At 40.0% G+C, this 15758-nt stretch overlaps 1 protein-coding gene across 1 annotated transcript in view; it reads left to right on the top strand.

Annotated features, from left to right (window-relative positions):
* The first annotated feature begins 2045 nt into the window (after positions 1–2045).
* The window catches only part of LOC143962737 (cysteine repeat modular protein 2-like), a 198547-nt gene continuing 184834 nt past the window's right edge, over positions 2046–15758 (top strand). The window contains exons 1-2 of the mRNA XM_077472135.1: positions 2046–2312; positions 8219–8422. Coding sequence (XP_077328261.1) covers positions 2132–2312; positions 8219–8422 — 385 coding nt within the window. The 5' untranslated portion in view covers positions 2046–2131. The remainder of the gene's footprint in view (positions 2313–8218; positions 8423–15758) is intronic.

Here is a 15758-nt window from a genome sequence, read left to right on the forward strand (position 1 = left end):
TATTACACTTTTATTGTTTCAGTTTAATCATTATTAAAATCACTGCTCCTGAAAAAAGGTCAGTTTTTAAAACGAATGTTGTATTTTCAGTGTGATGTGTATTATATGTGACGTTACATATCACTGAGACTGGTATTGTGGTGACATTGAAGTTCATTGAGTTTTCCATACATTAGAGGGTTCCACCATTATTGTGTTATTGATTTGTAATTTACAAGCAGTTTAAATAATGGGTAGTAAGCAGCACTTACAAATTGTGAGTACATCTGCCCTGTGTAGTGTATACAGCTATATACACCTGCCTTCTTCACTCCTGTATATAGAGCCCTTCCTCCATCATCATTGACTGCAGATATACATCATCTGCCCTTTTACTGTGTATATAGCTGTATACAGATGATGGGTATCTGCAGTCAGTGATGATGGAGGAAGGTCTCTAAATACAGGAAGGTAGGTGGATGTATATAGCTAGCTGTATACAGGACAGATGATGTATACCTGTATACCATCATCTGTGAGGCTGAGCTATATACTCTGATCTGTGATGCTGAGCTATATACCCTGATCTGTGAGGCTGAGCTATATACCTTGATCTGTAATGCTGACCTATATACCATGATCTGTAATGCTAAGTTATATACCCTGATCTGCGAGGCTGAGATATATACCCTGTTCTGTGAGGCTGAGCTGTATACTCTGTCCTTTGATGCTGGGGCTGTATACTCCTGTTCTGTGATTCTGGGGCTGTATACTCTGTTCTGTGATGCTGGGGCTGTATACTCCTGTTCTGTGATTCTGGAGCTGTATACCCTGATCTGTGAGGCTGAGCTGTATACTCTCTCCTGTGATGCTGGGGCTGTATAATCCCGTTCTGTGATTCTAGGACTGTATACTCTGCCCTGTGATGCTGGGGCTGTTTACTCCTATTCTGTGATGCTGGGGCTGTATACCCTGATCTATGAGGCTGAGCTGTATACTCTCTTCTGTGATTCTGGGGCTGTATAATCCTGTTCTGTAATTCTGGGACTGTATACTCTGTCCTGTGATGCTGGGGCTGTTTACTCCTATTCTGTGATGCTGGGGCTGTATACCCTATCTATGAGACTGAGTTGTATACTCTCTTCTGTGATTCTGTGGCTGTATAATCCTGTTCTGTGATTCTGGGACTGTATACTCTGCCCTGTGATGCTGGGGCTGTATAATGCTGTCATGTGATTCTGGGACTGTATACTCTGTCCTGTGATGCTGGGGCTGTATAATCCTGTTCTGTGATTCTGGGACTGTATACTCTGTCCTGTGATGCTGGGGCTGTATACCCCTGTTCTGTGATGCTGGGGCTGTACACCCTGATCTGTGAGGCTGAGCTGTATACTCTCTCCTGTGATTCTGGGACTGTATACTCTGTCCTGTGATGCTGAGTTGTAAACACCTGACATTATGGGTGCAAAAAAGAGGAATACAGGGGAGAGAGCGGGTGGATTCTATAAGGGGTGTGGTTTGTAAGAAGTGGGGGGGGTCAAAAAGGAAGTGCGGGTCTGGTGCGCCCCATCCTAAAACTTCACCAGCTGCCACTGCAGTTAACTCTGTGGTAATTAATAAGCAAAAGCTATTTACAAATATAGACAGTAGAGGGTACCAGATTTATACTGGAATTTTTAAGCATACTGTAGCTTTTGAATTAGATTTTTATTTTTGCAGTATTATGCATTCAATTATAAAATAAGGAAGCAGTTCTATATAGAACCTAATGAAAATGTACTGATTTTGAATAGAAAACACGTAGTAAAAGGTTAATTATTTTGTAGATATTATTATAATAAATCATGATATAGCTGAACAAAGGAGTCCTCATTTCTGAAAGAGACTTTAATCTGGAGCATCTACAAGTCTGGTACTGAACAAGAAGACTAGATTAGCAGCTAAAATACCCTTTCCAGGCATGTTTTTTTCCTTGAATAATTCTGGAATTTGATCTAACATGGAAGAGAAAGGCAAACCGGTTTGACCAGTCTGGAGCTCCTGTTTCATACTGGTAACTGATTTCTTTGAGAGGAAAACCTCACTCCCTGTCCATTGTCAGAACACACCTGTTAGTCAGCCAGAGACTGGCAAAGGAACTTTGTGAGGGAAAATGAAGTCAACAACAAAAGTATGCTTCTTTGCGCTTCTTCTTCTGCACCTATCTGGTCATTCGTCAGCCTTGACATGTCCTAATGGACAGTTTGTTCTTAATGATCAGTGTGTGAACTGTCACCCAAGTTGTGAGGAATGTATTGGACAAGAGCCCTACGGGTGTACGGATTGTGGGATTGGTAAGTAACTTTGTCGTAGCCTTTGTCTTTGCTGAGAGTTGATAATGCATTTACTATAACCACAGCCACATGTATTGCTATGTAGATATACAGTATCTCACAAAAGTGAGTACATCTCTCATATTTTTGTAAATATTTTATTATATCTTTTCATGTGACAACAATGAAGAAATGACACTTTGATACTATGTAAAGTAGTGAGTGCACAGCTTGTATAACAGTGTAAATTTGCTGTCCCCTCAAAATATCTCAGCACATAGCCATTAATGTCTAAACTGCTGGCAACAAAAATGAGTACACCCCTAAGTGAAAATGTCCAAATTGGGCCAAAAGTGTCAATATTTTGTGTGGACACCATTATTTTCCAGCACTGCCTTAAACCTCATAGGCATGGAGTTCAACAGAGCTTCACAGGTTGCCACTGGAGTCCTCTTCTACTCCTTCATGATGACATCAGAGCTTATGGATGTTAAAGACCTTGCGCTCCTCCACCTTCTGTTTGAGGATGCCCCACAGATGCTCAATAGGGTTTAGGTTTGGAGACATTCTTGGCCAGTCCATCACCTTTACCCTCAGCTTCTTTAGCAAAGTGGTGGTCATATTGGAGATGTGTTTGGGGTTGTTATCATGTTGGAATACTGCCCTGTGTCCCAGTCTCCAAAGGGAGGGGATTGTGCTCTGCTTCAGTATGTCACAGTACATGTTGGCATTCATGGTTCTCTCAATGAACTGTAGCTCCCCAGTGCCGGCAGCACTCATGCAGCCCCAGACCATGACCCTCCCACCATGCTTGTCTTTGTACTCCTCACCTGGTTGCCACCACACACGCTTGACACCATCTGAACCAAATAAGTTTATCTTGGTCTCATCAGACCACAGGACACGGTTCCAGTAATCCATGCCCTTAGTCTGCTTGTTTTCAACAAACTGTTTGCGGGCTTTCTTGTGCATCATCTTTGGAAGAGGCTTCCTCCTGGGAGGACAGCTTTGCAGTCCAATTTGATGCAGCGTGCAGCGTATGGTCTGAGCACTGACCCCTTCAACCTCTGCAGCAATGCTGGCAGCACTCATGCATCTATTTCCCAAAGACAACCTCTGGATATGACACTGAGCACATGCACTCTGTGGGTGACCATGGCGAGGTCTCTTCTGAGTGGAACCTGTCCTGTTAAAATGCTGTATGGTCTTGGCCACCATGCTGAAACTCAGTTTCAGGGTCTTGGCAATCTTCTTATAGCCTAGGCCATCTTTATGTAGAGCAACAATTCTTTTTTTCAGATCCTCAAAGAGCTCTTTGCCATGAGGTGCCATGTTGAACTTCCAGTGACCAGTATGAGAGAGTGAGAGCGATGACACTAAATTTAACACACCTGCTCCCCATTCACACCTGAGACCTTGTAATACTAACGAGTCACATGAGATCGGGGAGAAAAAATCGCTAATTGTGCCCAATTTGGACATTTTCACTTAGGGGTTTACTCACTTTTGTTGCCGGTGGTTTAGACATTAATGGCTGTGTGTTGAGTTGTTTTGAGGGGACAGCAAATTTACACTGTTATACAAGCTGTACACTCAATACTCATTAAATTGTAGCAAAGTGTCATTTCTTCAGTGTTGTCACATGAAAAGATATAATAACACATTTACAAAAATGTGAGGGGTGTACTCACTTATGTGGGTACTGTAAGTTGTTTTATGCCTTGATACAGTTAAGGACTGTTGCCAATAGTTATTTACTGTGAAAGTACTTTCACTCATTGTAAAATAATCTTAGTTTTTTCAATAACTAATACAGAAGATTTGTGAAATAAATGACTAAAGCGCTGATATAAGTAAAAAACAACCTGAAAACTATAAATAATGTGACTAACTGTATTCATAAAAAACAGCTGCAACTAAACTGAAATGCGTTCTGGAACCACATATGAAGTGAATAATAAAGATAATGATAAAAGTGCACTAAATTTCGACTATAAACTTAATAATGAACTCCAGTGAATATGTGACAAACCGTGATCTAAAAAAAAAAAAATATATATATATATATATATATATATTTTTTTTTTTTAAAGATCACAGTTTCTAACATATTCACTGGAGTTCATTATTAAGTTTATATTCGAAATTTAGCATACTATTATTATTATTTTTATATAACAGAACATTGATTTGTTAATTGTAGTAGATTATTTTGTGTACTTCTATTAAATAAACATAAATATATGTAATCATATTTATTGCACTATGTATGTGTGTGCGTTTTTGCACAATTTTTTTGCAAAATTGCACAAAAGAAGTGCATGATCCTCTGTTAAAATGTGCCACCTAAAACTCATGGTACACATTAGCAAGGTGCATTGGGGTGTAATTAAGAATTAAGAATAGGAGCCTAGCCTGCAGGTTAACCTACACCATTTTGTGTAATTTTTGGCAAAGTAGTTAGAGTTTATCTTCTCAATAGGCAGTACTTATCTTGATAGCACTTATCTTGATCCCATACTGACACTTGAAAGTTCCACAATACTGACTCATGTTGCCATGCAGTGGTAGTTGCGTAATTTTCTTACTGAAGTCACAGCTATACAATAAGTGTAAAAGAAAAAAAACAAAACATTTTTTAGTACATCTCTGCAACAAATTCACATTTCTGCAACAAATTCACATTTCCCCATGTTTTATGCCTTTAAAATGCTGTAAGCAGGGTTGTAGATATTTTTTATCTCTGTAATCTGTGCAATCGTTCTGTTGCCACGGGTAGAGAGGGTACGTTGGTGCCTCCCGGCAGTCCAAAACCCAGCTTCCAAGATACCATGAGCTAGCACCCCTAGCACCCCTAGCACCAGTGTATACCCTGGAATTCCTCTTCCAACACAGCTCATCTGTGCCTCCCCTACTACTCTGTTTCCAAAACTTTATCCTTTGCCACCCTCTTTCATCAAAACTCACCTCTGCATCCATTGCCACCTACTTCCTATACTGCTCATTCCTGCAACCCTCTCCCTGCACTCTTCACCCCTACCCTCTGCTATCCTCTTCACTTCTGTACTCTTTGCCACCATCTGCTAACACTACTCATTTCTGCCTCTCTTGCCATCCTCTTTTCCGAAAATGTTTGCCCACAACTCTCTTCTAACACTGCTCATCCCGGTAACATTTGCAGACTGAAGAATTTTCCCTTATGCCTTGCAGTTTACCTCAACTGTAAATGACTTAAGGCAGGACTACTTCTGCTGGAGGAGACAACAGAGGTTTTAGGCAGTGCTAGTGTACAGCCAAATGATTTGGCTATTATCAACAGCCATGCACAGCCTGTAGGCCCAGTCTGGATAATTGCAGGAAAATCAGTGATGTCCAGAAGTAATATGGCTGGATGGTGGCTTTGGGATCATCAAATGGTGAATTTCAAGACCCAGCGTGAGGGAAGCTGTAGCCTGGTGGCTGAGAGTCACTTGTGTTGTGCAAAATTAATGTAACCAGTGACTGCACTGGCATCAACGATGGACATTTCAGAGGGTTTTGGATCCCCAAGTCTTCCCGTTATCTACACCCCTAGGAGCGGGCATAAATGAATATCCATTCATCTGACAGAATCCAGTACACTTTCAACTTCCTGTTTGGAATGGCAACACGGTGCCTTTTCTGCACTGATATCCCAAGCAGCTTTGCCAGCCCTTCCTGTTAAACTGCACAACTCTGCCAATCCCTTCCCCAACTTCCCTCTGTCCCATTACACTTTACAGACATTAACAGATGTCCCTGCAGCTTTCTCTGTAGGAAGTTTACAATTCTACAAATCTAATGATAACATCACAAGGTGTAAGGCCCTGCACACAGGGTGAGCTCGGGAACCCACCCCTGCACACTCCTGTATGTCATGTTGCAGCTGCACGTCCCAATAGACAACAATGGGACACTGGCAAGGGAATGCACGTAACACCTGTGCATCACCTGCATACACAACTGAACAAATATCAACAAATTATTTGAAGCTTTGGAATCTGAAACAAAGCTATCTGAATATGTATTGTAAATTATTCAAAAAGTACAATGGTATTTTACTCCAGATAGATATTTTTTACATTTTTGTATAGAGCAGGAAGTATGAAATCCCAACGAAAAGAAATAGTCTTCCCTTGCAATGGGCCTGTCCTGCACTTCAAAAGTTAAGTGCTCATTTAAGCTTACCAGCTTTAGCAATCCTATATATCCTGGCAGCTGGTGCTCTCCCCTTCTCCCCTTCATCACAGCAGTGGATTGTCCCTTGATGTCCTCAAATTCAGTAGAGGTCAATGGGCTCTGCTTTGTACATGATGATGTCAGAGGACCTGCAAACGGTGGAAAGTAGGGAAGAGCTAATTGTGGACACCAACAGGGCTATCTGTAAGGCAGGGCAAAAGGGGCAGCTGCCCTTGGCCCCATCATTGTTGTGGGGCCCAAAGCAGCTGCCTCATACTTGCCAATTAGCCCAGTTTAAATTCCCTTGTACCTTGATGTTTTAGTCCCGTGCCGTGTCCTGGTATCTCAGTGTGAACTTCTGTTACTAATAGTGCCCAGCTCTGCCCTATTGCATTGTACAGATGCCTCACCTGCAGACCCTGTGTTTACATGTAAATAACCTGCATTGAGATGTAAATAGTGGTGGCGTTAATCGGAAACTAGCCACTGACCAGCTGCATTGATATGTAAATAGAGGCGGCATTCATATGTATATTATGCCCCCCTGAGGTCATATCCACCATCACTTCTGCTGAATGCTGCCCATTGGGGAGGTAAAGGGGCATACTTGAATGTCCTGCCTTCAACTGTGGTCATTAAGCCTAATATCAGCCTGTTCTACAAAGGCATGTAAATTGGAGGTGGAACCCTTTTTCAAAATAACATGGTGTCACAGCACCCTGAATTACGGTGCATGTGAATACGCACATCTCAGTAGATGCATGAGGGTGTCAGGAAATTAAGAGAAATATCCCTTATCTATTTAACTCTCCTCTATTATTCAAAAATGTAAATAAACATTTTGATTTTTAGACATACAGTAAAACCTTGGATTGCGAGCATAATTAGTTCCGGAAACATGCTTGTAATCCAAAGCACTCGTATATCAAAGCGAATTTCCCCATCAGAAATAATGGAAACTCAAATGATTCATTCCACAACCATTTATTCATAAGCCCGTCTATAGTCCATATAAAATGATTATAGCAATGTGATGTAACCATAAAATGTCCGTCCACCAATGGAAACCTTCACAAGGGATTTAGAAGCAAAATCCAGCAGGAGCTAGAGAGTATAAAAGAGAAGAGAGGAGCCTCTAAGTGTAGCAATATGGTTACATTTAATGAAGGTACAACATTTAGCAACTCATATGGTTGATGATTTAAAGAGGCACATCTAAGTATGCAGGCATCTAGGGTAAAGCGGTCCACATCAACCATCTCCCGCACCGCCGGTTCTCACTGATGTCAGTCTGCAATCGTGACTGAGAAGACTACCCTGCAGTACAGTGAGCTGAAAGAGAGGCTTGACGCACTCGTGGAGTGCAGCGTGGAAGGCACGACATCAATGGCGTTGAGAAGGATGGTTTATGTGGACAGCTTTAAGTATGCCTGCATACTTAGATGTGCCTGTTTTAATCATCAACCATGTGAGTTTCTAAATGATGTACCTTCATTAAATGTATGTGTATTGCTACACTTAGAGGGGCCTCTATTTTCTTTTATACTCAGTTGTGACATGATGCTACTTGTATATCAAGACATTGCTTGTATATCAAGTCAAAATTTATTAAAAAATTGTGCTTGTCTTGCAAAGCACTCTCAAACCAAGTTACTCTCAAACCAAGGTTTTACTGTACTATACTTTAATTAATTTATATGTTTATTAAATACTTTATTTTGATTCAATAGATGAAGATGGGACAGAACGCTTTCTTCACCGCAGCCGCTGCAAGCTGCACTGTCCTCGTGGCTTTTACCCAAAGCGGAACACCTACACCTGTGAATCATGTCCACTAAACTGTGATCTTTGCACTAATGCCAATAGCTGTCAGAAATGCAAGAGCAACTACAAGCTGCAAAGTGGAGAATGCTATTTAATATACTGCCTACAAGGTATCAGACGAAACATGTATAATATTGTGTGCATATATCTTTTTTATATATATTGTACCTTGCACATTAGTGATCATTGGGAGATGAAAAGATTCATGATATATGATATTGAAGCAGTTTTACTACTTTAAAAGGCAAAGTGGATCATGGATCATTTAAAAGACAAAGTTTGGCCACATGGAAATGTCTGCTAGTCCTTCATTCTCCTCATAAACAGGAATCCTACCTACCTGTTGCTACTCCTGAACATTCAGTTATAATAGCATTAATAAGATGACCACAAATCTGAATTGCAGGACTTGACCAAATTGCTAAGACATTGTAAAACCTAGTCATCTACTAGCATTGAGACTTTTGACTCGTGAAAATATAGCAGTAATTGGCAATATTAAAAGGATGGAAGTTGGTACCGCAGGTTGATGCCTTTTCCCCGGACCCTCTTATAAAAATTTTGTTGAGGTCAAGTTATATAATGACATGCATAAGAAAAGGGAGCACAAACCTGGAGGTCTGGGCTTCAAAGCAGAAGAAATTGTACTCTCTTCAGCCAAAGACCACACAAAAATTTCTCAAGCCAATATCCATGTACCATCCAAGACCGTTAAAGGGTAATGATAACATTAAACTGCAATAACCATTAGCATACGGGCAGAGGCGGCTCTCTAATTAGGCAAATTAGGCGGTCGCCTTAGGCCCCGCGATCAGGGGGGCCTCGCGGCCGCCTAGTTTTCCTTATTGCAGAGTCGCCTCTTCTAGCGCCAGAGATCCCCGCCACCAGCACAGCGCCGATTCCCCCAGTGACACAGAAAAAAACGTCCGCAGACGGGACAGATCAGCGGGTGATCGGAGCTCATTGAGAACTGGGCGTATCACAGCCAGCTCTGACACTTCTCCCCTCCCCCTGCTGCACGCTCATCCAGTCACAGAGTAGAGCTGCTTCTACTCCTCCCCCTCCTCCTGTCCTCTCTTCCTCTGTCTGCCCCGCCCACTCTCCCTAACATACACTGTTCTGCTGATTAAGAGAAGGGGATGTGGGCGGGAAGATTCAAGCTAAAGCCCAGCAAATGGAGTCTGATCCATCCATCCAGCCAGTGACTCCTGCCTCCGATAGATAGATTGATAGATAGATAGATAGATAGATAGATAGATAGATAGATAGATAGATAGATAGATAGATAGATAGATAGATAGATAGAGGGAGAAAGATAGATAGATGGAAAGAAAAGAAAGATAGATAGATAGATTGATAAAAAAAATATATATATTTTTTTGTTTTTTTTAATCTATCTATCAATCTATCTATCTTTCTTTTCTTTCCATCTATCTATCTTTCTCCCTCTATCTTCTATCTATCTATCTATTTCTTTTTATCTATCTATCTATCTTTCTTTTTTATCTATCTCTCTTTCTCTATCTATCTCTCTCTCTGTCTATCTTTCTTTCTCTATATATCTGTCCATCTATCTATCTATCTATCTATCTATCTATCTATCTATCTATCTATCTATCTATCTATCTATCTCTCTTTCTTTTTTTCTATCTATATATCTATCCATCTTTCTCTCTCTCTCTCTCTCTCTCTCTCTCTCTCTCTCTCTCTCTCTCTCTCTCTCTCTCTCCTTTTCTATCTATCTATCTTTCTTTTTCTCTCCCTCCATCTTTCTTTCCTTCTTTTTTTTTTCTTTCTCTCTACCTCTATCTATCTTTCTTTCTCTCTCCCTTTATCTATCTTTTTTCTCTCTTTCTTTATCTATCTATCTTTCTTTTTTTTCTATCTATCTTTCTTTTTTTCTATCTATCTAACTTTCTTTTTTTCTATCTATCTTTCTTTCTCCCTCTATCTATCTATCATTCTATCTTTCTTTCTATCTATCGTTCTTTCTTTCTTTCTTTCTTTCTCCCTCTATCTATCTATCTTTTTTTCTATCTATCTTTCTCTTCCCTCTATCTATATTTTTATCTATCTATCTATCTATCTATCTTTCTTTTCTTTCCATCTATCCATCTATCTTTCTCCCTTTATTTATCTATCTATCTCTCTTTCTTTTTTTCTATCTATCTATATATCTATCCATCTTTCTCCCTCTCCCTATCTCTCTCTTTTTTCTATCTATCTTTTTCTCTCCCTCTATCTTTCTTTCCTTCTTTTTTTCTTTCTTTCTCTCTACCTCTATCTTTCTTTCTCTCTCCCTTTATCTATCTTTTTTTCTCTCTTTCTTTATCTATCTTTCTTTTTTTCTAACTATCTATCTTTCTTTCTCCCTCTATCTATCTATCATTCTATCTTTCTTTTTTTCTATCGTTCTTTCTTTCTTTCTCCCTCTATCTATCTATCTTTTTTTTCTATCTATCTTTCTTTCTCCCTCTATCTATATTTTTATCTATCTATCTTTTCTTTCCATCTATCCATCTATCTTTCTCCCTTTATTTATCTATCTATCTAGCTCTATCTCTCTATCTATATATCTATCTCTCTTTCTATCTTTCTATCCATCTATCTATTTCTTTTTATCAATCTATCTATCTCTCTCCCTCTATCTTTATTTTTTTTCTATCTCTCTCTCTCTCTATCTTTCTATCCATCTATCTATTTCTTTTTATCTATCTATCTATCTATCTATCTATCTATCTATCTATCTATCTATCTATCTATCTATCTATCTATCTATCTATCTATCTTTCTCTCTCCCTCTATCTTTCTTTTTTATCTATCTTTCTTTCTCTATCTATCTCTCTCTCTGTCTATCTTTATCCATCCATCTATCTATCTATCTATCTATCTATCTATCTATCTATCTATCTATCTATCTATCTATCTATCTTTTTTCTATCTATCTTTCTTTCTACCTCTATCTATCTTTCTCTATCCCTCTATCTTTCTTTCTTTATCTACATTTCTCTCTCTCTTTCTTTCCTTCTTTCTTTCTTCTTTCTCCCTCCCTCTATCTATCTTTCTTTCTCTCTCCCTCTATCTATATGTCTTTCTCTCTTCCTTTATCTAATTTTCTTTTTTTTTAATCTAACTTTCTCCCTTTATCTATTTATATTTCTCTCTTTCTTTCTTCATCCATATTTCTTTCTCTCTCTTTCTTTATCCATATTTCTTTCTTTCGCTCTTTTTTTCTTTCTCTCTTTCTCCCTTCATCTTTTTTTCTTTCTTTCTTTCTTTCTCCCTTCATCCTCTTTTTCTTGCTTTCATTTTATTATTTGTATTCTTTCTTTCTTTCTTTCTTTCTCCCCTGACCACTCCAGTTCTCCTCTACCCAATCTCCATCTCCTACCCACTACACCCTTTTTCAACCCTCCCCCTACTCCCTTACTCTATGGTTCCCAGCTCCATCCTGACTCCCATTCTTTCAGGGGCTAAGAAAGAACCCAGAGGCAGAGCATCTTACTATTGATTTAGCTAAGTGACAGCCTGCCAGAATAGGTGGGATCTGTGAGAGCAGCTTCCCTGAGCAGCTCTGATTGAGGAGACCATATCTGTTACATTCATTACTGCCCCTGTACTGTGTCCACTTACCTACCCCCTGTACTGTGCCCTCCTGCTCCCCCTTTACTGTATCCTCCTACCCCCGTGTTGTGTCCACCTACCCTCCTGACCTGTGTACTGTCCACCTACCCTTCCTTTATACTGTACCCTACTAATTCATTTTTATCAATCACTTTCATTATTTTTCCTATTATGGGCATGAGTGGGGCCTCATGTCTTAGTTTTGCCTAAGGCCTCACAAAGCCTAGAGCCGCCTCTGCATACGGGAATGATCGCTCACTGATCTGACTATAGTAAACTAAAATCTGACAAGTTGAGATACTGCTCTGACAAATATAATATAGTAAGCATTTTTGTCCTTGTAAAGATAACATTGAATGGGGAGATAATACATGAGCTGTAACATTAATGTAAAAGTGGATTATCTTATCAAAAGTTGAGATGTGACTTCAAAATTTTACGGATATGCTTTTAATTCAATAGTAGACAGATGTTCCCAAATAAGAATTTGAAAGGAGTCAATAAGGGCTAAAGATAGAAATTAACACCTAGATGTCAAGTAGTTTCTGACATAATCAGCAGAGAGTTGTATTATCGCAAGGAAGGCACCGGACTGTTCATGACAACACTCTTTCCCTTAAGGTGGACCTTTTCCCTTCTTTGCAAAAATTCACATCAACTTATATATCTGTATGATGATGTAAAGTAAACTAAAACAGTGTAGCGCTACTAATGTAGGTGCCTCTGTTTTTTTGCTCATTTCTTCTCAAACTTCAGCCCCACAGCCATGCACACAGTATTTTCCACAACCAGTGCACACAGCACTTTCACTTGTTTCTTTAATGACCAGTCTAGGGGATGTTGTTTTAATTTTTGGAGAACTTGAATAGGGATAAGCGATGTTTTAGGATACTCAGAGAATAAGAACTATGAACACTGAGGACTTAATCTTCCTTCCTACTTTAAGTATTAAGAGAACTTGTAGAGCAAAGTCCCTTCTCTTAGTGGACAATATTTGGACAGAGCTCTTCAGGACCACCAGCAGGTGTCCCTTTTAACAGACTCACAGCTGACTATAACTTTGCACCAGAGGGGTAGCCAAGATCCCCAAGATCCAGCAATGTCTGTAATCTCAAGGCCCAAGGACAGATGGATTCTGCCTTCCAGTCTTCCAAGTGATGCCCTCCAGTGAAAACCAGACAGATCTATGGAAGACAGTTTCCCTCAGTTAGCTTTTTCTAAGGACCTGGGTCTCTGTTGTGCTCCCATCTGAGACCTCCTCATGGCAGCTTGTGTCTGGGGAGAGCAGTGTGCCCTTTCCAGACTGCACTCCTCCGCTCTGGAACAAGACCCAGAACTCAGTGTGCTCTCTGATTAAATATAGTCTCCTAGCATACCTTCAGAACCTGCCTCTCTGGGATAGGCTGGGGCTGTATCAATATTCATTCAATATTCATTCTGCTATCTGGATAGCTCCACACCTATGATCCAGAATGTTCCACTAACTCCTGGAAAGCAGATGGAGCCAAAGGCAGCATAGCAGCAGCAGCAGTACACACCGAGCAGGCCTAACTAGCATATTGCAGCTTCACTGATTACAGTGAGCAGAATATGCTTTTGCCTGTCACACAATCACAGCCACACTACCTACTGTGTCAAAACACAACTTATCAGCTATCTAACTATCCTAGCACCTACCTAGGAGGGTGCTACATAAGTGTTTTATTTTCTTATGTTTCTTATTTCTAAACACTGGTTTCCCTGAAGGCACTTATGACATAGCCTTGGTCACACTGATGCCCCCTGGGAAGGCAATATCATCAGTACCTTCAGGAAGATTGCATACCTAATCTGTCAGATCTCCCAAAACCCCAGGACAAGTTTTTTTTTCAAAAAGATAAATGTAATATGCAGTGTATGTGCGGAGTAAGCTGCATGATATCATGCAGAGTAGGACTATATTACATAGTTACATAGTAGGTGAGGTTGAAAAAAAGACACAAGTCCATCATGTCCAACCTATGTGTGTGATTATAATGTCAGTATTACATTGTATATCCCTGTATATTGTGGTTGTTGAGGTGCTTATCTAATACTTTCTTGAAACTATTGATGCGCCCCGCTGATACCACTGCCTGTGGAAGGGAATTCCACATCCTTGCCCCTCTTACAGTAAAGAACCCTCTATGTAGTTTAAGGTTAAACCTCTTTCTTCTAATTTTAATGAGTGGCCACACTTCTTGTTAAAATCCCTTCTGCAAAAAAGTTTATAATACCAATACAGTATTTGTAAATTTAAATCATATCCCCTCGCAAGCATCTCTTCTCCAGAGAGGATAAGTTCAGTGCTCGTGACCTTTAATCATAACTAATGTCCTCCAGACCTTTTATTAGCTTTGTTGCCCTTCTTTTTACTCGCTCCATTTCCAGTACATCCTTCCTGAAGACTGGTGTCCAGAACTGGACAGCAGACTCTAGGTGCGGCCAGACCAGAGTCTTGTAGAACGGGAGAATCATTGTTTTATCTCTGGAGTTGATCCCCTTTTTAATGCATGCCAATAATCTGTTAGCTTTGTTAGCAGCAGCTTGGCATTGCATGCCAATGCTGAGCCTATCATCTACTCCCCCCAGTGTATAGATTGCATTCATATTTTTGCCACCCAAATGCATTATTTAAAATTTTTCTACATTAAACCTCACTTGACATGTAGTTGCCCACCCCATTTATTTTTTCAGATCTTTTTGCAAGGTTTCCACATCCTGCGGTGAAGTTATTGCTCTGCTTAGCTTAGTATCGTCCACAAATACGGAGATATAACTGTTTACCCCATTCCTCCAGGTCGTTTATGAACAAATTAAATAGGATTGATCCCAGCATAGAACCCTGGGGGAGCGCACTACCCACCCCTGACCATTCCAAGTACTCCCCATTTATCATCACCCTCTGAACTTGTAGCCAGTTTTCAATCCATGTAATCACCCTATGGTCCATGCCAATATTTTGTACAGTAAACGTTTATGGGGAAATGTCAAATGCTTGTGCAAAATACAGATACACCACGTCTATGGGCTTTTCTTTATCTAGATGGCAGCTCACCTCCTCATAGAAGGCTAATAGATTGGTTCAGCAAGAACGATTCTTCATGAATCCATGCTGATTACTGCTAATGATACTGTTGTCATTACTAAAATTTTGTATATAGTCCCTCATCCTCCTCTCCAAGAGCTTGCACACTATTGATGTTAGGCTAACTGGTCTGTAATTTCCAGGAATGTAATTTGGACCCTTTTTAAATATTGGTGCTACATTGGCTTTTCTCCAATCAGCTGGTACCATTCCAATCAGTAGACTGTCAGTAAAAATTAGGAACAACGGTTTGGCAATTACTTGACAGAGTTCCCTAAGTACCTTCGAGTGCAAGCCATCTGGTCCCGGTGATTTATTAATGTTAAGTTTCCCAAGTTTAATTTTAATTCTATCCTCTGTTAACCATGGAGGTGCTTCCTGTGATGTGTCATGAGGATAAACACTGCAGTTTTGGTAACTGATTCCCTCGTGAAGACTGAGGATAAGAATAAATTCAATACATTCACCATCTCCCCATCCTTTGTAATCAGATGTCCTTCCTCATTCTTTGTGGCGCCAATATGGTCTGTCCTCCTTTTTTACTGTTTACATACTTAAAGAATTTCTTGGGATTTTGTTTGCTTTCCACCGCTATGTGTCTTTCGAGTTAGCCGCCCTAATTGCGCCCTTACATTTCTTGTTGCATTCTTTATAAAGTCTGAATGCTGATGATGATCCCTCAACCTTGTATTTTTTTTCTCCTTTCTTTTATATGC

This window comes from Lithobates pipiens, unplaced genomic scaffold, assembly GCF_037356315.1.
Source record: "Lithobates pipiens isolate NorthernLeopardFrog02 unplaced genomic scaffold, aLitPip1_a1.2 Scaffold_8, whole genome shotgun sequence".
In the NCBI taxonomy this organism is placed as follows: Eukaryota; Metazoa; Chordata; class Amphibia; order Anura; family Ranidae; genus Lithobates; species Lithobates pipiens.